The 24,501-nt window shown below is 36.2% G+C and overlaps 1 protein-coding gene across 1 annotated transcript in view; it reads right to left on the bottom strand.

The window, feature by feature from the left end:
• SEMA3D (semaphorin 3D) overlaps positions 1-24,501 on the bottom strand; it is a 195,192-nt gene that overhangs the window by 55,622 nt on the left and 115,069 nt on the right. Inside the window, exons 5-7 of the mRNA XM_008149524.3 lie at positions 16,555-16,674; positions 11,772-11,865; positions 8,928-9,056 (exon numbers count right to left, since the gene is read on the bottom strand). Coding sequence (XP_008147746.2) covers positions 8,928-9,056; positions 11,772-11,865; positions 16,555-16,674 — 343 coding nt within the window. The remainder of the gene's footprint in view (positions 1-8,927; positions 9,057-11,771; positions 11,866-16,554; positions 16,675-24,501) is intronic.

Below are 24,501 nucleotides of genomic sequence, written 5' to 3'. Positions count from 1 at the left end.
ATTCTATGACTTATATTCTTTTATATGTTGGAGTCACTGCTTTTTAGCCACAATAACTATTGTGAAAAGATTAGGAAAAACTATAAACATATCCTAAATTGTGTTACATTAGGAAGTTATTTGGTGCATTTTGTGTAATTGCCAAAGGAGGAAAAGTGAAAAAACAACCACAAATAGTGTGTGGATCAACTCCAGTGTAGGCTTTGATGACATTCTCTCCAGGTTCATATCATGTCTTTGCCACCTACTGGAAAGGTGACCTTGGGCAAATTATTTATTTTCCCCATGCCTCAAGTTACTCACTCCTAATAGGAGGCTACGGATACCATCTACCTGCTTGGATAACTGATACAGTGAATTAATATATATAAAGTACTTAGTATCTGACAGTGACTGACACATAAGTGTTCAGTAAATGTTTATAATTAAGATGATGATTATAATCATTATTATTATTAGGACCACAAACCAGAAAAAATTATGCACATCCAAGCAATTATTAGTATAATATGTAGGGGCTAATAATGAATTAGTTCTAAAAGTGCTGCATGGAAAGATGTTCATAATACAGAGGAGGTGGAAAAAAACATTGGCAATACTTTAAACCCTTTGCATCGCATCAATGACAAGTCAAGTTATTAATTCCTCGTTTATAGGGCATTTTAAGTCCTAATTGTATATCACTGTGAATTAACCAGGTAACAGATCTGTAACTGGGAAATGGTAGTTCAGAAATAATCCTTTTGACTAAGACAGTGGTTGAGAAAAAAAGAAAGGACTTCAGCTAAATGGAAAATACCAGGTACCTGGAAGGAAGCACAGAGCATTGTTCAGGGAATAGAAGTAGCAAACAAGAGAAGATAACCCTCTGCACCATACACAACACCCCCCAACCCCTCCGCCAGAAAAAGAAAAAAAGAAGAGGAAGAAATGAGAGGTAAGAAAGATCAATACTGCCTTCTCTAGAGATTTGCCCAGCGATCTGATTGTGGTGTACCTATCAGAGACTAAAAATCATTTCCCCGCAAATGCAGAGCAGTTCAACAGACAAAAGTTAATGTTTGATTCCAAGTGATGGATAGTTCAGTCTTTACCACCCCAGCTCTCTGTCTTGGAGTGTTGTCCCATACACCAAAGGGTTCTGGGTTTGAATCCCTGTCAGAGCATGTACTGTACTTAGGTAGGGGGTTCAATCCCCAGAGGAAGTGAGTGGGGGGGGGGGGGGCAACCTGGTCACCCATCCAACTGTTTCTCTGAGAAGTGTTGAGAGGAAAAGGAGGATGGGGAAGATATGGGCACCAACTTTCTCCACTTTGTTCTTTATTATTCCCTGTTCTGTTCCTGGAATTTAGAACTACAATGGATTCCTATGCTCCTGATAATCTCACTTTCATGTGACCCTAGATTATATAAAAGTTAAATTTTAGTAAACTATGTAGGATGCTTTAAATTTTCTTTTCTAATTAATTTTAAATTAGCAAGATCCATTAACAATTCCACTCATGGTTTTATGATTTTTCCCCTCCAGTCCGTCTTTTAAATTGTTGATAAATTATAAACACTTGGTTTTGAATTCCTGAGCAAAGTAAAAGTTCTTTTGTTGTAACAAATTAACACTTCTCATTTTTTATTTAAATACATTATGTTTCTTTAAAAAAACTAAACTCTTTGTGGAAATAAATTTTCCTACAAATGTGGTATTAAGATTTCAGCAAATTCATGAAAACAAAAACTGTTTTTAATTACTACTATGTTCAAGGCACTTAGAACAAGAAAACTGGTAGAATATAAGAATTTAAAAATTAATAAAACTATGCTTCACTTCAAACCAATTACAATCTAGATTAAGGAAATATTAACATATGGCCAAGATATATGGCTAAGAAGGCCCATCTGGATGTTTCCAATGACTTAAAGGGAGATTGAGACAATATAGGTCGAGAAAAGACAACCAACTGTGGGCTTACCAATACACAGACTAGACATTAATAACCATCTACATAACTGCTTTGAATTTGCAGATGTCTCAGTTCCATGTCCGGGCCCTGGATGAAAATGTCCATTTGCACTGGCATGTGTATTTTTAAAATGTATTTATATACAAAAATAAATAAAACCTTATAGGTGATTCTTATAAGCATCTAAGATGAAGAGTCATGGACATAGATGGCCATTTTATACATATATAGCAGATGGTCTTATTGTGTCTATTCAGTGACTTTTAGTTTTACTGGTTTTATTGAACTCTCTTTTGAATGTTGATTATTTTTCCAGTACTATAAGAAAACTGTTTTGGAGTACTGTAAGAAAATTGAATAGTGGAAGTGTTTAAGCCAAATGTTTACTAAATGAAGAAATCTAATTAGGGAAAAAGAGTATCAAATAGTACTCTATTCTGTGATTTAAACAATATGCATATTTATGAGTTAAAAATATACACATGTTTCAAGAATAAAGAGTTTCTTTTATGCAGATTCAATTGAGGTCCTGCCTTAGAACATTGATGTTAGTATTTCTTGATAGAAACTTTCCTGACTTGCTGCCTGATTTGAGTAAAAATAGGTATCATGTAATCAGTATATGACATGCACTGTTGCTGAATTAAATAATATAAAATTATACCAATAGACACCTGGGCTCTATTATGGCACATTTCCCCCCTTTGGCGTCTGAAACACATGTCCGAATAGGGGTGGAGTTCATACTCATGCATTTTCACAAATGAACTTTAGCATGACACTAAGAGTCACTGCCAAATGAAGATGGAATAAATCCACATGGCCTGTATTACACATCACTTTCATTTCTCCCTCTGAACCTCTCACCCAGATGAGCTCACCTACACAATGACAATCTATAATGACTTTCTTACTTTCTTTCACTTCTCGTAACATCTTTTTCCTAAAAAAAATGTTCTTTTGTGTGGAAGGAGAATTTATAGCCAACAGAGCACTCCCAAAGAAACTGCAAATAAAAACTGCCTCCATATGTTAAAAATGCAAAATTAAAACAAAAGTTCTCCTTTACTTCATGGAAGGAAACAAAAACATATGCAACTGAGGCGTCATCATTTGTTTTCATTTTCCATACTTCAGTTTTTTTCCCCTAAAATTCTCATAAAAACTCCATTGTGTTTGAGTGACCAGCCTGACTTGTATCTATATTCCTAGTTATTTGTGTGTTCTAAGGTAAAGTTGAGAGAGAGAGAAAAAAATGTGGAATCATCTAAGTCTTCATCTAGAACTCCCTATAGTATTTCCATTTCACCTTTGTGGTTTTTTATTCACCTGTAAGGTATTTAATAAGTGGATTAGTTTCTCAAAGAAGGCATCAGGACTCATACTTAAGTCTTTTTGGAATTGGATTAGACAAAGTCATTGAGAAATTCTGACAAGGATCCTTGGACTAGTAACAACACCATTATAAATAACCCAGTTATGAATGTACTGGAAAGGAGCAAAGAGAAGGCCAAAGTTTATAGGAATGCCATTTGTACAACTTTACCAGGAAGCTGCAAAGCCACTAGTCTGTTCCTGGCAGATCCCTGGGAGAAGAGACTGGATAATAGGCACATGCCAAGTAAGGTCTGGATGATGTAGGGAGCAGATCAATGGCCAGAGTAGTTTTGGCCACTGCAAGCATGAAAGATTTGAGATACATAAGCTCCTAAACAAAGTTCTCTCTCTTGAATGCTGGGCTCCTGGCTCTCCTGTTGTAGGGGGTGTGCCCCCTGTATTTGCCCAGATGGCTCAAGGCCATCTGGACCCCACACAATGGACTGATGGATTAGAACTAGACTGATGCTGTGTAGGACCCAACTCCACCATGGAACAGAAACTCTGGACTCTGGCTTTGCATTTAGCTCTGCTGAATCCCCAGTTGCACCTCTTCCAGGACTGGTTTAAGGAAAACGGGACTTTGCAAACCAAGGGATTTAATTCCACGAAAATAAAGCTTTCCACCACATCTCATCCTCCCATGGGGGCCTCCAGAAATGCTTATTCCTGTGGTACCCAAAGAACCCCACTCCCACGAGCAATGGAGAAAGGCCATCCATGCATTTCTCTGATAGTAGTAAGTGCAGAGGTTAACTGCTATCACGCTAGGTAATTCCAGACAGGACAAAGAACAAACTATGGCACACACACACATCAAGGATTTTTAAACTCCCTATGTGGTTCAGTGATAAAAATGGACTTATTAAAGATTTATTTAGTATCATATTTTTAAAAGGTTAATTACTTAAAATCTGCATCTTAATAGCTAAAATACTCAATTGCAAATTTAACTTAATTCTTAAATTTAATTTCATCTTAACATAATATCAATTTACCTTTATGAGAGTTTACTTCATCACAAACGCGCAAAAAGTAGGATTTTAAATTAAAAATGAAAATATGGAAAACAAAATTTAAGAGAAAATAATATCTTTAAAGGGAAATAATACAATCTATAATAATAAAAGCATAATATGCTAATTAGACCAGACGTCCTTCCGGACATCCTTCCTTCTGGACAAAGCCACAGTGGGTGGGGGCCGAGGCAGAGGCAGCAGAGGCCCCTGATGGCAGCGGGTATGGGCCATGGGTGGGGGCGGGGGCCAAGGCCCTTGCACAAATTTCGTGCATTGGGCCTATAGTAATGTAATAATATATAAGAAGAAATAAATTGGACATTGATCCTATTATTTGAAATATCAAATATCTGTCAGATCTTTCGACCTGGCAATAATTTTATTAGACCCAGGATTGAGTTTTACATCAAAATGCCAAATGAATAGTAAATAAAATTTACACATATGTTGCATTATGCTATTGTGGGCTCTTGTACATAATTAATAAATAAGTATACTTTAGACTACTGCTGTTTAATGGAAATTTCCATGATGATGAAAATGTATTATATCTGTGCTATCCATTAAGGTAGCCCCTAGCCCATCTGATTATTGAACACTTTTTATATGACCAATGTGACTAAGAAACCAAAATTTAAATTCATTTAATTTTAATTAATTTCACATGTGGCTAGTGTCTACCATATTGGTTAGTGCAGCTATAGTCATTAGGCTGTATTATTAACTGTGTTAGGTCCAGTGCTAAGGAAGAAACTGAGCTTTAGCCCCATAATTGCTACCAAAATAGGAGTCAAGCTTCCAAATTCAGGAGACCTGATCTGCCGCTCTCGTCAGGAGCTGGTATTGTAATGGAAGGATGGCTCTGGTACTTAGGAGACCTGGACATATCCCTTCTTCACACTGAGTCTCCATTTGTGGAGTATGAGGTTGAATAAGATAATGTCTGAGATAACGTTCATTCCCAATAATCAGCACAGTTCCTCTAACAATCACTATGCTTTGTCCCCACCACACTCCTGACACTAGCTGATGACCTCATGACCTGTCTTTGGACCCTAGGCTGACTACAACTGAAAAATGGCCACTTCTCAGAACTGAGGACAGAAACTCTTCCTAAGCAAGCCGATCTATTTTTAGCCTTAGCATGTCAGGTAGGTCCTCATTATAAGAATTTCATATAGTTTCTGTACTTTCTCCCTTGCTCTGTCCTAGGACCGAGAAGCTGACTCACTGGGTCTTTTGAAGCACTCACTGTGCTCTTCTAATTGCAGCCTGCTTGTCCCTCAGCAAACCTCTGACTTAATGCTCACCCTGACTGACTCTGGCTAGACCAAAATGATGTAAAAAACAGTAAAATAATGGCACTAAACCAGAGATAAGGTGATGGAGGCCTATAGGAAGATGATGCCAATGAAAAAACAAGGTCAATAGATATTTTGAAGGAAGTAAAGGTCCTTAGCAAAAGATTAGATAAAGGGTGAAGAGAGGAAGGAATCAAAGATAATTTCAAGGTAACTGGGTGGATGAAATTAAGAAAGTTAAGACAGATAAAAATCAGGAAACTGGTAATAAAAGATAGGATACAAAGGGACAACATGATCGTTTTAAAGTTAGACTCATAAAATTTTAGATTTTAGACACAATAGTCTCTTATATACCTATTTCTACATCTCTATCTACCTATGTACATTTTTGAGGAAATTCAAAGGATCACTAAACAACTTGTAAAAGTTTCAAAGCACTTTTGTAGTATAATAAAGGCTAAGGCTTAGATATCTTTACTCCCATATTAAACAACCATTTCTTCTCATCTGAGATGAAAATATAAGGTATCCAAATAAATATTTTTAAGGGCACTCAGTTCTAAGAAAAGGCTGGAAATATAGTCTTAGGAAACACTAGAACACAAGAAACAATTTTACAGAATTCAGCACCCTGTGAATACTTTCATTATTCCAAATTTTCAGACAAAGAAAGATTTGACCAAGGTCACAAATAAGTGATGGTCAGTATTTAAACCTAGGCAACTAAGTTACACACAAACAGATCTATAATTTTTATCTAAACTGGGGCACATTTGAGAGTTAAAGAACAGATTAAAACTGGAAACATCCAGGCAAATCAGGTCATATGGCACTCCTGTCATTAACCACTAAGCAATCTGCCATGAATGCTCTAGAACCATAAATGTTCTCCCTCAGCTTAATCATTTGCCTACCTTCAATCCATTGAGACCTTCTGCGGTGTATATTTTCTCCCACCTTCAATTTCTTCCTTTCTGATGACTTCAAATGCAATTTTTCCCCAGTATCCAAAATGTTCTCCTGAAATATCCCTCAAATTCTTCTATTCCCAAACAATTATCTTCAATTTCTAATATTTATTCCTGTATATTCTCATGTCCACCTCCACTGCCACTACCTTTGTTTCTATTCCATCCTCATTTCCTGCTTTTGTGCAATGGTCTCTTATCTTTCTCTGTCTTCATTCTCCTTTGGTCTTCCCCTCATGCTATTGTCAGTTACCTTCATCAAAAACAAAGATCTGATTCTCTAATGAATATCAGGGAATGGGGCAGGGGGTCAAAAGAAACAACCTTCTAATTAAAAATAAATGAGCTTTGGGGATGTAAAATATAGCATGGTAACTATTGTTAATAATATTGTACTACATATTTTAAAGTTGCTAAGAAAATAAATCTTAAAGTTCCCATGTCAAGAAAAAAATGTGGTAACTATGTCTGGTGATGGATGTTGCTATACTTACTGTGGTGATCAATTTACAATATATACGAATATAGAATCATTATGTTGTATACCTGCAACTAATATAATGTTACTTGTCAACTATCTCTCAAAAAGATAAAATATAAATTAAAAGATAGATAACTTCTCATCAGTTTCTGGATATTTACAGCTTTCTAGTTTCATATCCCACTCTCTTCTTATGCCTCAGGCATTTGTCCTGCCTGAGGTTAGCAACCCTCCGGCATAATCTTTTCAGGCCCAGTGTATAGAATAGCCGGTAGTAAGCCATAGGCCCTCAAATGTTGTTTATTTAAAGAAAGTTTAACCAACTCATTTGATCTTAGTCAAAAGGTCAAGAAGCGATAAAATGTTCAACCAACTCAAAGGCTTTCTACTTTTGCCATGCTCTCAACATAGCCCGAAGAACAACCCTGCTAGGCAAATAATAGTTGAATAAATAGTTCCTATATTTATTGTTCTAGCAGTGCTCAGACTTCTTTATGGACATGTCACAGTTAAGGAAAAGAATGGAATAATCTTTTAAATGGCAATATAATGATATTTGCCACCCCAAGACTATATCTATATTTCACTTTAAAGCCTTAAGTATATCTTGTTACCAAGTAGATGACTAAACTTTTCTTTGGGTAAAATCTATGGAGTTCCTCTCAAATCAAGTATTTCCACAAAACCTCACAAGGCTCAAGAAGAGAGTCCTGCCTTGCAAGAGTGTTAAGAAATCACTTAATTGGGGATATTCTAAATTTGTGTTACCTAATAATGGGTTCTATTTTGGTCAACGAAATTGACATTGTTGTGTAAACAAATGGATCTGGAAGTTTTGACTAAAGAAATGTTTTTCCCTTTTGTTTATATTGTCACTCCTTAAATGACATGGAGAGATAGACAGATAGCCCCTAGGAAGTCTCTACCCTGGCCTCCTCCACTAAAACCCAATATTTATGGTGGGAATGAGAAATGCTGCTTGCCTGCTTAGATAGCAATGTTATATTATTCTTCCATGCAGCGGAATAAAGTCCTATGTTGATTAGAAAATATTAATGATAAATCCTGACTTGTTGCAAGGCAGTAGGAAAAAAAAAATCCTTGCATTGTTCATTGTTCCTTGAATTAAATAAATATATTTAGGCTTTATTTTTTTGTCTTTTTTTTTTTTTTTCTTTTCTTTCTTCTTCTTCTTCTTCTTCTTCTTCTTCTTCTTCTTCTTCTTCTTCTTTTTGTTTTTTTTTTTTTTTTGGAGAAGTTTGTTTGTCTTATTGAAAACTTGGAATACTGTATGACCCCCAAAAAAGGAATCAAACTAATGACAATATCAATATGCTTAAAATTTTGGAGGGAGATGTCCTAACCAAAACATAAGTTATCTTTAAACAAAAGAAGTTAGCATTATAATCTAACCCCTTTCCAATTCGCTCATAGACAGAATTTGACTTAGTCATCAAAAGACTACAGGAGAAAGATTGCTAACTTGTCATCTAGCTCTGCAGCTTACAAGTTGTAAGATCTTGACCAAATTATTCAACTTCTCTCTATCTCATCTTTAAAAATTTGTACTCATTAAATATACTTCATAGGTCTTTAAGAATATTAAAAAATCTATTAGAACATAGAAATGTCAAGGACAATAGCACACGCTTAATAAATGTCAGTTATTATCATGTATAACTTAGTGAGAAATTATTTTGAACTTATTTTAAAATGTTGAACTAAATTGCTTATCCCAAAACACATCTGCATGAATAATAATGACTTTCTTATCTTTCCAAAAGCAAGGCAAAACAATCAAAAGTGAGAAAATCACTAACCATTGAGCCAGTAGTGCTCTGAAATGTCAGTTCTGATGTAATGGTGGTCTTGAGTAGGCCCGAGGGACCGCGTGAATGCGGTATCTTTGCCAAGGAAATCAGAAGCTGTTCCAGAGTAGAGGTATTCATCTGGGTGAGAGAAAAGAATACATAAGACTTCTAAGAGTTTACCATCAGTACTATTTACAATATACTAATTTCACAGCATGAAACCAAAGATGTTTATTGCTCAACATCAGAATATATTGATGCTATAATTCATAGATTTCACATTCAGATTTTGAAAAATTTGCTTAAAGAAAAGATAACTCCATAAACATTGGTAATCTGATGTTATAAGAACTGTACATGTATTGGCTTCTCTTATGAACTAGCTCTTCCGTCCCTTTGCCTCACAAATAATTCAATGGTGTATCATAATTAGGAGTTTCTCATTGTAGCAACACAAAGAAATATTAAAAAGTAAATGCCATAATGAGGAATGGATTGTGTAATTAGTATTTACTTAACAGACGCAACCTCAATGACCACAACTTTTCTTTGCCTAATCTCTGCTGAAAGGGAGCTTTCAGCACTGAAGTCATTCTTTGTAATTATAACATTTTACATTCCTTGTAGCTAGTCGTGTCTCTAACAGTTCTGATAAACAGGAATTCCTGAAAGGGGAAAGAAGGGAATGATGTTGCTATTACTGCATACCAAACTTTTTTGTCCTGTTATTTATGTAAAGTGCATATCCATGTTTTATGAGAGAGAAGAGAGGGGAAGAGAAGAAAGGAGAGGAGAGGAGAGGAGAGGAGAGGAGAGGAGAGGAGAGGAGAGGAGAGGAGAGGAGAGGAGAGGAGAGGAGAGGAGAGGAGAGGAGAGGAGAGGAGAGGAGAGGAGAGGAGAGGAGAGGAGAGGAGAGAGGGGAGGAGAGGAGAGGAGAGGAGAGGGGAGGGGAGGGGAGGAGAAGGGGGAGGGGAGGGGAAGGAAGGAGAAGGGTAGGGAGAAGTAGGAGGAGGGGAAAGAGAAATGGGGCTAGCAAAGAAGAAAGAGGCTGAGAGGGGAAAAGTTGGTAGGATGATAGAAGGAGGAAGAGGAAAAGGAGACAGGAGGAGAGAAAAAGATGACAGAAAAGGGAAGAGAGTAAAGGGAGATGGAGGTGGGAGAGGGGTAAACAAAAGGATTGGGGGGAGAAAAAGAGGAGGGGGTATCAAAGTTCCCCAATGATTATTAGCACATTGTTGGGGTGGAGGAAGGTGGCAGAAAAGAATGCTATCCCTATAGTAGAATGTGTTGCCTTTTTGAGAGCTAAACTATTGCAAGAAATCTTCATAGTCAACTACTTTGGGTTAGACTTAATAGATCAAAATTAAAAATGGCCAATCTCTACAGAAAATTTAGATTTTTTAAATGTCTAAATAAAAGAACAATAAAGACACTGTTTTATCATTGAAGACCAATTTTCCTCACAAACATCTATTTAAATTTTGCTTTTGTATAAGTGATTCAGATACTTTCTAAATCCTCTGATTATATCCATCTAAATGAATTTTTACTAAACTAATTGAGACAACAGTCAACCTCAATGAAAAAAAAAAAAGCACAAAATAGAGAATAGTATGTAATGTAAATGTACATATGGCACTGCTTCCATCTCTTAAAACATTCCCTTAAAATATGTGGTAAATGGCAACATTTCATTTGGGAGCAAATTTTTTAAAACAAAAGTAAAAAAAAAAAACCAACAACATCAACAAAGTCATTGTGAAAAAAGTTTGGTAAGAGGAAAGGAAATAAATTATTACCTTCAAACAAAATTTTAACTATTTGAACATTTTGTCAGGAAAATAAAATTTGTATGTTTCAACTCCAAAGCGGAATCTGTAGATCCAGGCTCTAAAACTGTCTTCCTTGTATTTAAATTACTTAGAGATTCTTAAGAGGGGTCACCGATGCCTACCATCTATTGTTTTTTATTAAGGGCGTGTTAACCCTTCTTGACAGATTAGAATCACAAATCATCTATCTCATTTTTTTAGGATAATGACTGAACATTAGTCACGATTTCAAAACACACAAAAACACAAGCTTTCACTTCAAAGGGAGTTCACCAGTTCTCAGTAAGTGAAAATTAAAATGTCATGGTGCTTCACTCGCATAGACTATTCAAACATTTGATAGACAAGCTAAATAAAAAGAGAATAAAGTCACGAACTAAACCAAGACAAAAGGAGTTCTTATAATGGTTGAAATGTTGTGCAGACATTCCTCAGAATAGACTTCAGACCACACAGCACTGCCTTCTTTAAACAGAAGAGTCTTCTCATAAGAAAATTTAAGATGTATACAAAAAAGAGAAGACTGAACATGCTAGTGAAAATGTGAAATTTTTATTAGCATGTGAAATCAGAAGAAAAGATATCCTATAATCTGTACTCTATAATTTGATCAATTTATTTTATTAATTTATCCACTTATGTCTTATCATTAATCCTTCCACTTAAGTCTTAAAATGTTCAACATATTATGTTTAAGGAATTGCTAAATTTATGGGGACACAGCTTAGTAAAGATAATCTGAGACATTTAAATGTAAAATTTAAGAACAAGTGAGTGTGTGTGATTTGCATTAAAAAGAATTCAACCAGAAGTTCATGTAAAACATAACTGTGTAGACAGTAAGGATGGCTGAGACCTCACTTTATTGATAAGGATGCTAAATATAGAGAGATTTGGCACTAAAACACTATAGTTAGTGGAAGAATCCAAAATAATCTTTAACTCAATAGAAAAATGTAGTTTAATCTACACAGACCTTTATAAAACACCTAAAGCAAGAACTGCCTGTCATTGATCTTACCTGTCATTACTGAAGCAAAAGGCTGTTGAGGATCAAAAGGACATTTCAGTCTGCCGGACTCCAAATTGTGTGTGTCTAGTTTGAACATAACTTCCTGTTATGAGAAATATTAACACAAGTGAGATTCCTTAAAAATATCAGAATCAGCAAGAACATAGGAGATAAGAACTAATACCTAACTCATTAATTCAACAAAAACTGATTGAGCATATAGAGCATGTGCATCATGCTGTGCTCCTTAAATCTTTAGCAAATATTATTACTGGCAAGACTCAATCTCCATGTTTTGGTCTCTGTTTGCCCAAAGTAATAATAAGAATACGGGATGGATTTTTCTGTCAGAAGTACTAATATACTCATAAATTTATTTAGTCTGGACCACTATCATTATCAATATCACCATCAAACACACATATTTCTTAAGTCTAATAAGTAATCTGTTGAGCTTAGCAAGCCAATATCCTCATCTAAGAGATAAATTTACTATAATATTTATACTTCCATAGCTATTATGATCTATTTACCTAAGCATCTGCAACTATTCCAAGTTACTTAAGCCTTGTTGTATTTTGTAATTTTAGTGACATAAAATGTTCTAAGGTAGGAAGTTCATTTTCATAGCTGTTGATGCATGTGGACAAAAAATATCCTGTTACAGTATTTTCACTATTATGAAAACACTGTACACATTAAAAGCCACATAGTTATTTTGGCTGAAACATCTGTTTGTACAATAGTGGCCACAGACACTGAATGACATTGGCATATTTTAATATTCAGGAAAAAATAACATCTTAAGTTGAACTTTCCAAGAAAAATATGAATGTATAATGAATACAGTCCCACGAGCTTGAGTGTTTCATAACAATGACAACACTACCCTACTGCAAAAAGGCTGATGACTCACCCTGCCTAGGCACTAGAGAAATTCAGCATTTCAGACATTCTCTCTAGATGGTGTAGCTACAGAGTTGTATCAGAGCACACATACATGTCATACAAAAAGGACCATTCAGTGCTACTTATCTAGAAAGTAAGCAATGAAACAAAAGGGATAGAGGAATTGGATTATTTATTGTTATTGTATTATCTGCCATGTCAGATGTTTTTCTTATGAACGAGACCAACAGTAGCTACTGCCTTTAAAAAAATAGCAATAGTAATTTAAATAGCATGACTAACAATTGTTATTCTACAGTTCCAAGTAAATGCATTTTAATACTAATAGTAAGATACCTAACAGTTAGTAGGAACTAACCATGGGCCAGAAACTTTATGTATGTTGTCTCAGTTAATCCATACCATAAGCCTAATAATGAAGGTACTCTGAGAATTCCAACTTTACAAGAGAAATATTGAGGATAGAGGGATTATATACCTTGTTCAGCATCACATAGCTAGTAAGAATTAAATCAGTAGTTTGAACTCAGGTTGTCTCCAAAGTTCACGCTTTTAACTAATGTAGTCTCAGAATTCAAACTCATGAACTTAAAATGTGTTGAAATCAATTTATAGTAGCCTCACAGTGACCATGTAACATGATCAAGCCCAAGTATGTTTAATTAGAACAGGTCAGCTAATGGCAAACTATGAGAGCGGAGACTAGGCATGAAAAAAAAAAAGTCTAGTGCGAATACATTTAGGGCTGCTTTCCAACTGTGGATGAGGCTAAAGGTATGTCAGGAAAAACACACCTGTAGATAGTGGCTCTTAAGTATGTTTAAATATCGTTAAGGGAACATTATTCTTCACAGATCAAACAGAAGTGTTGACTCTAAAGCCTATAATAGGATATTGTAAAGGGGAAAAGTAAGCTGAATCCTGCTATGGCAGAAGATCAGAGTGAAAAGCTAAAAAAAAAAAAAACAACAAGAAAATATCTGAGAGAATGTCACAGTTGATGCAAAGTACTAAATACTCCCTTATAATTGTACAGACTTCTGTTTTCAAAATGCAACATTTCATTAAATTCTCAAGATAAGCCCGTAAAAATGGGTATTTGTGCAGGCTGAGGACAAGGCCTCCCTTATAATCTCCTGGAGAAAGGAGATAGTGGGGAAGCAAGTTTCCCTGGGCCAGAGTCAAGGATACCAACAGGAAAATGATGTAGAAAATAATGGCTGATTAAATGGACTGCCTCAGATAAACTGACTGCTTCACATGGCACTCTAACTTCTGAGACAGCTTCAACTGCATAAGATTTTCCCCACATTTAATTCCTTAATCTAATTATTTTTGCAAAAAGCATCTGTCGAGGCTGCACACTGAAATATTGTTGAAACAAAGCAAGAGTGATAGGAAATATTTAATCATCATAATTAGGCAAAGTTTTCATTAATACTTTTCTCATTTAAAGAAGAGATTTGCAGCAGGAGAAGGAAGCTAGAATATACTTCCAATATAATTATTTAACAGCTATCAGGCACTCCAAGTTTTGCAGAATACATGTATATGTATATATATATATGTATATATATATATATGTATATGTGTATATATATGTATATGTATATTATATATAGCAGACATTAATATAATACTTTTGAAATCCTTGCCTTTGTACTTTTCTGCGTTTCTGTGGGTTACTATGGCTGAATATTAAGTTGCTGGAATGAAGCAAGTGCTATGCCAAAGCCTATACTATAATTTTCTTATTTTGTCCTCAAAATTACTGTGAGGTAGTTAGTATTACTATCATCGTTTTGCTGAATAAACAGAAGCTTGGAAAGCTTATGCAGTGTGCACAAGACCATGGAACTGGTAAGTGACTGCAGCCATAATTCAAACTCTGGCTCCTCGAGCTCCAATGATTAGTTGTTGACAGCAGCCCTGACTTCTGTCCCGAAATCCAGATCCAACTTCCCACTGGCATGACCTACTGACCATTTCTCAAATGCAGGACGGACAAAACTAACTCACCATTCTCCCCACAAACTTGTTACTATTCTCACCTCCGTAAATAACACCACTCTCCAACTCACAGCCAAACACAGAAATCTGGGATTCATTTGATCTTTTTGACCCTTCTGCCCATTGCCCCAGGTGCACTGAACAGGAGTCCCCAGAAAGGGGATTTCCCATACTTCTCTTCTTCATCCCTTTTATATATTAGTTCCCTCTTCTCAGTCATCTCCAGAGCAACCTTGTCTATTTTGAAAATGGAAGAGCCTTTTAAATTCCCTCTGGAAGAACAGTGAATTCCTAGGAATAATAATTCATTCACAAAGTTAACAATCTTCAAGTAGGGCTGACTACAATTACCTGTACTCCTGACCAGCAGCAACCTCACAAGGCTCCATACCCCTGAGCACTCATCATTCTCTTGTTCTCACAGAACTTGTAAATTTCACTGCCCCTGGGCTTCTTGACAGTCCGAGGCTAAATAATTAGCTCCATCTAAATTCCTTTTCAGCACTTGTGACTTTTAGGAGCTAAAGAACACTCTTTGCATCCCTCAACAGGTTGTGAGTTTGGCCTTTAGCCTCAGGCCTCAAAACACATCCAAACTGTGGGGCTATCTCATATAATTACACCCTGTGCTATGAGCTACTATTATACATTATCCTTCCTCAAAGCCAGCCAAGGGAACATTACACAAGGAACAAAGAATGATGGATTCAAGTTGCCAAGTCTCCTAGTGGTTCAGAGATTTAACTATCAGGGTTGCTTTATTTTCAAACAGTTGAGTCTGGGCTGGTTAGACAAGTTGGTTAGAGAGGAAAATGTATCCAGCCAAAGTTGTGAGTTTGATTTCTGCATGGATCAGTTAAATCAATACAAAGAAACCTGTCCCATAAACTCAGACTTTAATATCAATCATGCAGCCAATTATTCTGCAAATATGGGTGGTTACTCACAAGAAGTATATCCATAAACATACGGATGACAGTGCAACCATCAACCTATGCAAGGATACACTTTAGAGTACAGGTTCCAGAAGCGCAGTTGTGCATGCTTGGTCTAGAGATGGAGTGCTTTGGTTCAGTTCCTTGCTAGAGCATTTATTAGTTGGGTGATCTTGGCCATGTTATATAATTCCATTGAGACTCAATTTTTAGTAACTTATAAATTAGAAGTGATGAAGATACTAACTTCATTACGAGTATTGTGAAATTCTAAGAAAACAATTCATGTAAAATGTGTGGTACAATCCATGACACACAAAAACCCTAGATTAGTTATTAATTAAATTTCTGAAATCTGCATGTTTCTCATTTATTGAAATGCTCAGAGAAAGCTGCTATACATTACTCCTAATTAATATATACTTTATTTCCACTATGTCAATTTGGTCCAGCAAAAATAATGGATTCAGTGTGCTAATATGACTACCTATATACAGTTATTAGAAAATCGTTACATTTTCTGTACTTAGTGTCCGCCATTATAAACATAACAGGTCACATGTGTTGGATGGGGAAAATGAAATTTCTTAAAAGATACAATTCCATTGCAAGGTCTTGTGGGAAATGGATTTTTACCAATAGCAACATACAAAACAGATATAGTTGTAAAGGAACCTCAAGAAAAAATGAAGACATACATAGAGCCCATAGAAAACATGCACTTTCGACATTTTGCACTATTAATTTTGATCATCTCACTAAAACAAACAAACTTTTAATAGAACAATTTTTATTAGATAGATAATGTATATAATCAAAATGGCAAGCCATAAAGTGGTTAGGAACATGAGTTCTTATACTGTATATAAATTATATGACTCCATGTTTCATAATAAAGTATTACAATAAATTGTTTTCAAGCAATTTCATTATATTACCTCCTTGTAGACTCCAAGATCAATATATCCACATATTGGATGAAATGCTCCAGTTCCGCACACATAAATGTGAGTTTTATTATAGGGTTGAAGGACTCGAATGAAATTTGCACATTCTGTCTATTGGGCATAAAAAATAAAAGCATTAGCACACAATTTAAGTTTTTGAAAGATGGTCATTCATGCTACCTGAATGAATGATAAATCATCAAAAGTAAGGGGAAATGAAAAAGATTTATGATAAATGTTTAGACACCTGACTTAGCAAGAAGGTAAAACAAATTAGAAACTGGCTTAAATTATTGACTTTGAAACTTTGAAATTTTAAAGGTTTAAAATTATCAGAGCGCCAGAATGCACATCTCTATAGTGGTACTCAATGAGGTCTGTAGAATAAACACACATAGAATATTAATGAGGTATCCATACTTTCTTTCAAGAATTACCTAGAGATCAAAATTCATCATGTTCTGATGTTCACATATTGTTCACCATATAGATTCTGCTGTTTGCAACATAAACTGTCTCAGCTACACTGAACACAGATGTGTATTCCTATATATGTGTTCCATTTTTATTGGCTGGAATGCCCTATCATTTTATTTCCATTTATTTTCTTCATATATATAATTTCCATGAATATTTTTATACCAAGTCCAAATTTTACTTTATTTTATAAAGATTCAATGACTGAACTTGATCTCTTCAGAGAAACTATTTTAAAAAATATATTTTATTGATTTTTTTTACAGAGAGGAAGGTAGAGGGATAGAGAGTTAGAAACATCGATGAAAGAGAAACATCGATCAACTGCCTCCTACACACCCCCTACTGGGTATGTGCCCATAACCAAGGTACATGCCCTTGCCCGGAATAGAACCTGGGACCGACCCTTCAGTCTGCAGGCCGATGCTCTATTCACTGAGCCAAACCAACTAGGGCCAAAATCCAAATTTTAAAGAAAATTTTACATTTCTAATTGTTTTGCATATGCTTAGACCCCAAAATATTTCTTTATATTCTCATTATCTTTATAATAATTATTTTACATTCCCCAGTTACTTATAAATAGTTACTCAATTTTTCAGTCATTTTTGTTATTATGTATAATTTTCAATTTATCTCCCAAAGTGACTTCTTATCATTACAAAATTATTGGAAACAATTTCTTAATTATGGCTTCATGATTTCTGGACCCAAAGAGAAAACACTGGGCTATAACATGTTTTTATTCTAGATTGACTCTACCCAAGAGATGGGCAAGAATTTACTAAGTGGGAAACCTATGGAACCACTGAGGTTCATTATTCCTATCTGGATGGCCATGGGTTCTTCACCAGTCAGACACTGGCTTATGGCACTGTTGTTTTGAGGGTTGGTAGGAAGAAATTAAAACACACACACACACACACACACACACACACACACACACACACACACAACATACCAATGACCTAACTGGACTGTTAGGATGGTTCTTAGAATTAAATACATTTTAAAAGGCAAACAACTGCTTATTAATAGAATTGTTACATGGTTTAAATTAATAATATAATATTTAATTATTGCTTATTATTGCCCTATGTTAAATATCAATATCCAGGTGGCTCTTTTGGTTTTAGAGTGAACAGCTATGTCTGCATACTGTGATAGAGTTCCTAGTACACATCCAGCTACCCTGGCAATTTTATGTCTCCAGAATTTGTAGATCCCAGTTAATAAAATCTGCACATTTTATCACAGAAGAATGTTATAGTGAACACACTGAGTCTTCTGTTCTCTGTTTCCTTATAAACAACACAGTTGCTTAAGACGAAGTGAAAGGACAATAGTAGTCTCTCAGCTACACGAGTAAAGGGTGTTTCTTTATTGGGTAGGAAGAGGCAGCCTCTCTAATAGGAGCAGGATAACTGAACGTGGTTGCTTAGATTGTATGCTGAAAACAAAAAAGAGATAGAAAGGTCACATCTAAGGATGTACAAATCACACTATGGAAATTTGTATTGTCTTGGATAATTTCATGTATTTATCCATGTATATGTTCTCCTATATTTATTATATGTAGACTCTGAAAAACTGAACATTTTACATTCATTAAGACAATTTTCTGGCATATAGTCTTATTTAACAAAATCATATTATGTCCATTTTCACCTTCATGCCAAGGTGTCTGATGAGGAGAACTTATTTTCCATTTGCAGAAAGGAACCGTATGGAACTAGCTTCATGTTCCTTAGCATCATGTTAGGCAATCTCAATTAAAAACTTAACTCAGAGAGCAAATATGCCATATGAATGGTTTTGAACAAATAATGGGGACAAAGTAATATGAGTAAACTAGAGGCCTGGTGCACAAAATTCGTGTATGGGGGGTGGGGGGGATACTCCCAGCCCAGCCTGTACCCTCTCCAATCCAGGACCCCTTGGGGGCCTTGGGGGATGTCTGACTGCCGGTCTAGATGCAGCCTGCTTGTTCAGTCATTTGGTCATCCCTCACTAATCCCCCTGCCAGCCTGGTTGCCCCACACAGCCTGCTTGTTCAGTCATTTGGTCATCCCTCATTAATCCCCCTGCCAGCCTGGTCACCCCATACAGCCTGCTTGTTCAGTCATTTGGTCATCCTTTGGGCCAGCCCTGTGCAGCTGGGGTGCTGAGGGGACTGGGGAACTCTGGAGGCAGGCACGTGGAGCGGCCGGGCCTGCCTGGGGGCGGGCCCAGCCATGCCACATGCCTGCTGCCCCAGCAGGGCTGAGGGGACTGGGCACCGCCATCTTGTGGCTGTGGGTGCTGCTATCTTTGAGGGTGTGGCAGTCAATTAGCATATTCCCTCCTTATTGGTTGTGGGTGCTGCCATCTTTGTGAGGGCATGATGGTCAATTAGCATATTCCCTCTTTATTAGATAGGATATGTATGGATCACTAGATAAACTGTAATGTGGCTTCATTGCTAGGGTAAGAGGTTTTAATGTCTCTTTATTTTGTTCACTAATGTACACTGAAGGGACTGTTATCTCTTTGTCTTTACCCCTGTAAAGAGATTCAGGCAGGGTGAGAGCTACACAAGGACTAGAACACAGGGAGGGCAAGTGTAGAATTATATGGCTGGAGTGAGGTAGGATTGACTCACTGCCAGTTATTTCATCTTTTTTTTTTTTTTTCAAAAGCTCAATTTTACCAAATAATCCTATAGTTCAGGCGTCCTCAAACTACGGCCCACAGGCCACATGCAGGTGTTTTTGCCATTTTGTTTTTTTACTTCAAAATAAGATATGTGCAGTGTGCATAGGAATTTGTTCATAGTTTTTTTTAAACTATGGTCCGGCCCTCCAATGGTCTGAGGGACAGTGAACTGGCCCCCTGTTTAAAAAGTTTGAGGACCCCTGCTATAGTTAAAAGGTAATTGTTATGGACTGAACATCTGTGTCCTCCAAAAATTCATAGGTTGAAACCCTAACTCCCCAGTGTGATGGCTCAAGGACATATTAGGAGATGGGGCCTTTGGGAGATAATCCATTTAAGATAGTCCTCAATGACCTACTCTCATTGCCTTATCCTAAATATCAATATCCCGGTGGCTGTGTCTGCTATTCATGAGAATAGGATCCTCAGGATGGGATTAAGAAGAGACTGGGGAGCTTTCTCTCTCACTCTCTGCTTTGTGAAGATACAACAGGAAGATGGCCATCTGCAAGCAAGAAGAGACTTTTCACCAGGAGCCCAATCAGCCAGCACCTTCACCTTGACCTTCTCAGCCTCCAGGACTGGCAGAAATAAATGTCTGTTCTTTAAGCCGCCCAGTTTACAGTGTTTTGTTTTAGTAGCCTAAGATGAATAAAGCATTAATTTTACAAGATTCTGAACTAAATATTTGTATAAAGGAATAAAACAATTCCCTTTCTAGCTTATAAATTATGGAGTCAGAAAGATTAAGGACGCTGAGAGACACAGCACTGTTTACAAAGGCAAATAAGGCCCAGAGTGAAGTTTTATACACATAAGAGATAAAATTTTAGCCCTGGCCAGTGTTGCTCAGCTGGTTGACCAGGAGGCTGCTGGTTCCATCCTGGTCAAGGTCACATGTCCTGGATGCAGGCTCCATCCCAGTAGGGGGCATGCAGGAGTCAGACTATTGATGTTGTGCTCTCACATCAATGTCTCTCTCCCTCTTTCTCTCTCTTGATTCCTCTACAAATCAATAAACAATTCCTTCAAAAAAAATGAGATAGTTTTAGTGATTATAAAGAAAAAGCTCCAAGTCACACCAAAAACATTTCACATCCTTTAACTTTTTAAAAAATCTTTTTTTTTTTTAAATGTTTTTATGGGAGTGGAAAAGAGAGAAAGAGGAAGAGAGAAACATTGATGTGAGAAGTATCCATAGGTTTCCTCCTGAACACACCCCAATCAGGAATGGAAAACGAAGCCTAGGTGTGTGCCCTGACCCGGAATCCAATCAGCATCCTTTCAGTGCACAGAACTATGCCCAACCAACTGAGTCCCATGGGCCTGGGCACATATTTTAACTTTTCCAGGAGTACTTTATTAAAATGCACTCAGCCCTGGATATTAACCTATTATGCTAGTTTCTGACTTGGTAAACTATTAGCAAAGATTTATTTATGAAATTCCTCCCCTCTCTCAGAATGGGCTGATGTGGAATAGGGCAATGTGTGGATGGGTCCTGAATTACCAGACATAGTTTCCAAAAAAAGTCAGCTCTGCGCAAACTTTTTTGTACTGAAGTTGACTAAGGGCGGTTCCCTAAGCAGCCTGGAGGCAATGGAAAGGAACTGGCTGCCAGAAGGAAAGAAACCTGGGAAACAGAGATCCTGAAAGATAAGGTCTTGTAACTCAAAATTGCCTGGGTGGACATTTCAGCCAAACCAGTGATGTGAGGCAAAACTTTTACAATGGTTTCCCCTTTAATTTGTAACTTATTTTTTTTTTTGTTTCGAAGATTGTGTTTTGTTTTGTTTTTAATTCTTTTTATGCACAGAGCTTCCAACGTTTTGTTTAAATAGCACAAGCAATAATTAACTTGATTTTATTCACTTAGTGACTTGCAGTGTGGCTATTAATGGTAGCATAATTCTGTGAGGCATGAAGAAAGATAACTTTGAGAAGCAGCTTTTTCAACTTTCCCTGAAAGCTGGCTAACTTGTCAGCTATTGCCCACAATGGCAGGGTTGTTGCATGTGACCAAACAATTCAATGTACTGAGTAATATACTCATCTTTGGGAATGTATTGAATTTCTCCTTCCTTCCCTTATTCCTTCTACCTACTTCCCTTCCTACCTACCTCCTCCCCACAGTGGAAGAGAGAGAGATGAAGAGAAAGAGAGAAAACAAGTTATCAACTTTTAAAAATTCTCTCGAGTAATATTTATTTCAATATTTTACCTCTCACATATATATCCACACGTTTATATAACTACTAACTAAATAAAACAAATATAAAGCTGAGTTAGTAGTTGGAGAAAAGGCAAATATGTTTTAGTTTATGTATTAACACTTGGAATTTTAGCCTCTGCCTAGATAGCTGGAAAAATGTAGTGTGTCCCAAAAAAGCACATACACATACTTTAAATAATTATAAAGGCAGTGTTTATTAAAATACATTTCACTTTCAAAATTGAGCCAGCAGCTCTTAAAGTTTGTATACATTTTTTTTGGGACACCCTGTATTAGTGAAACAGAAGTACATGTAATTCTCTAGACTTAAATATAGTCCAATTAAATCCAATACAACTTTATATGTAATTCTGATAAGTGACTTATAAATTGTTAATTTAAATTTATTTAGGTTATATAGGGAAAGACTTAGGAATCTGGTCTGTTTCTGTTTTTAGTTTACTTTTTAGAACATTGTTGTCATCAAACCTTTTTTGTTGTTGTTGTTAATCATTGATTTACAGAGAGAGTGGAAGGGAGGAGAGACAGAAAGAGAAACATTCATGTGAGAGAGACATATGGATTCATTGCCTCCCACATGGGCTCCTACCCATGACTTGGTAAACTATTAGCAAAGATTTAGTTTTTTCTAAAGGCCCGGGGATCGAGCTTGCAACTGAGGTACGTGCCCTTGACAGGAATTGAACCCAGGACCCTTCAGTCCTCTCCACTGAGCCAAACTGGCTAGGACGCTCTCTCCACTGAGCCAAACTGGCTAGGACATCAAACATTTTTGATCATTCATCACATGCCTGTCACTGCTGCATGTTGGTTTTGTTTAGCAGATCCCAAGTAGAATCCAGTCTGCAGAGATATCTGTTTAGGTCTTAAAGCTTTGAAAATATTTTAACGCTTCAAAATAAATACATGGAAATCCAAATATCACATTTCTCTCTTAAAAATGGAAGATCTAACAGTGGAGATTTCTACAGTGCTAAACCCAGTTGTGGTAGGAGGGCAAAGGTAAACATTTTAAAGAAAAAAAAGAAAGATGCTTACTTAAATATTTAAAAGACTATATCAAATAAAACAACTTGGAAAGAATATTTTTTTACATGAGATCACAGAGTAATAATATATTTTATTATAAATATAGTTATATATATCTGCAAATCTTGACAATTTATAAATAATCAATAAGGAAAAAAAATACTAAAATTTTAAAAATGAACAAATCGTAGGGATATGCCATTCCAAAAAATAAATTCTAATTTTACAACTGGATAAAATATTTAGGTTTAATGGTAAAAAAAAAAAATTCAAGCTGAAACAACAAAAATAGCTTTAGTTTTGTTGGCAAATATTTAATGTGTTTATTTTATTCATTTACGTTTCAGTATTAAATGTTAACTATATGTTGTATCCAATATTAGCCGGGGTATGGGAAATACACTCTCTCATGAGCATCACTGCTGGTTAAAGCACAAGAGGCAGAGACTTTCCGGAGGGCCTTTTTGCAGAGTGTATAAAAGATTTTATATCCTTTCAGCAGTAATTCTACTCAATAGTCAAAGATGTTCACAATATTTTTATATGAGGTTTTTCATGTGCAGCATCATTCACAATAATTAAAACTGGATCTATACCAAACTTCTAACAATAGGGGATTGATGAAATAATATATAGAGGAATGCGGTATAGCTATTAAAAGTAGTGTTATAAAAAGGAATTTAATGACATGGGAAAATGCTCGTGGCAGTCTGTGAAGTGGGGGAAAAAAAGTGTTTTAAGGGGCTATGTATACAATGATTTCATTCTGAAATAGTAAATAGATAAGATAGAAGAATAAACATCAAAATGTCACCAGCTATCTCTGGGTAATGTTCATGGGGGAGGAACTATTTACAGATGATTTCTATACAATTTGCAAACTTTCTACAATGAACACTTTGTTTTACTTTCAGATGTTCTAAAAAAAAAAATGTAACCACAGAACTGTAGAGAAGCAAGATCCTTGAACTCTATGCCATGGCTCTGTTGACAGGTTGTGTGCCTCCACGGTGAACAGACAGAGGCCAGCCTGCCTGCACCCTGTGCGTGCTTTTGCCTGGAGCGACCTGTTTACCCCACTCTTCATCATCAGGACTAAAGGCACTTCTTTAGTGACTCTCTTTTGAAAAATATTCTATGCACAAACACAGCACTACCAAATAGCTTCCTGCCATCCCTTTCCTTCCCTGAATTAATCTGGGAACTGTGTTCAAGAAAGGGGAATAGTTCTCTTTTGTTCCCTCATCTTCTACTCTCTCCCCACCCCAATTAGCTAACTCTCATTATGGTAAATAATTCACTATTTTTCAGTTATATAGTACCTTTGTGTAAAGGGACAGTCTTTCCAAACACTTGTTAATCCTAAACACACTCTTGGGGAAGTAGGTAAAAATTACTAGAGAGAAGGGAAAAGAGAGGGCAACGCCAGAGGTAGTAAAAAATGTCAATAAAACCCCACACTTGTCTCAGTTTTCTGCTGGCAGAAATCTCTGCAATGCTGAAGA

Source organism: Eptesicus fuscus, chromosome 14 (assembly GCF_027574615.1).
Source record: "Eptesicus fuscus isolate TK198812 chromosome 14, DD_ASM_mEF_20220401, whole genome shotgun sequence".
Classification (NCBI taxonomy): domain Eukaryota; kingdom Metazoa; phylum Chordata; class Mammalia; order Chiroptera; family Vespertilionidae; genus Eptesicus; species Eptesicus fuscus.
The sequence above is the reverse complement of the archived record's forward strand: the minus strand, read 5'-3'. Positions and strand labels throughout refer to the sequence as shown.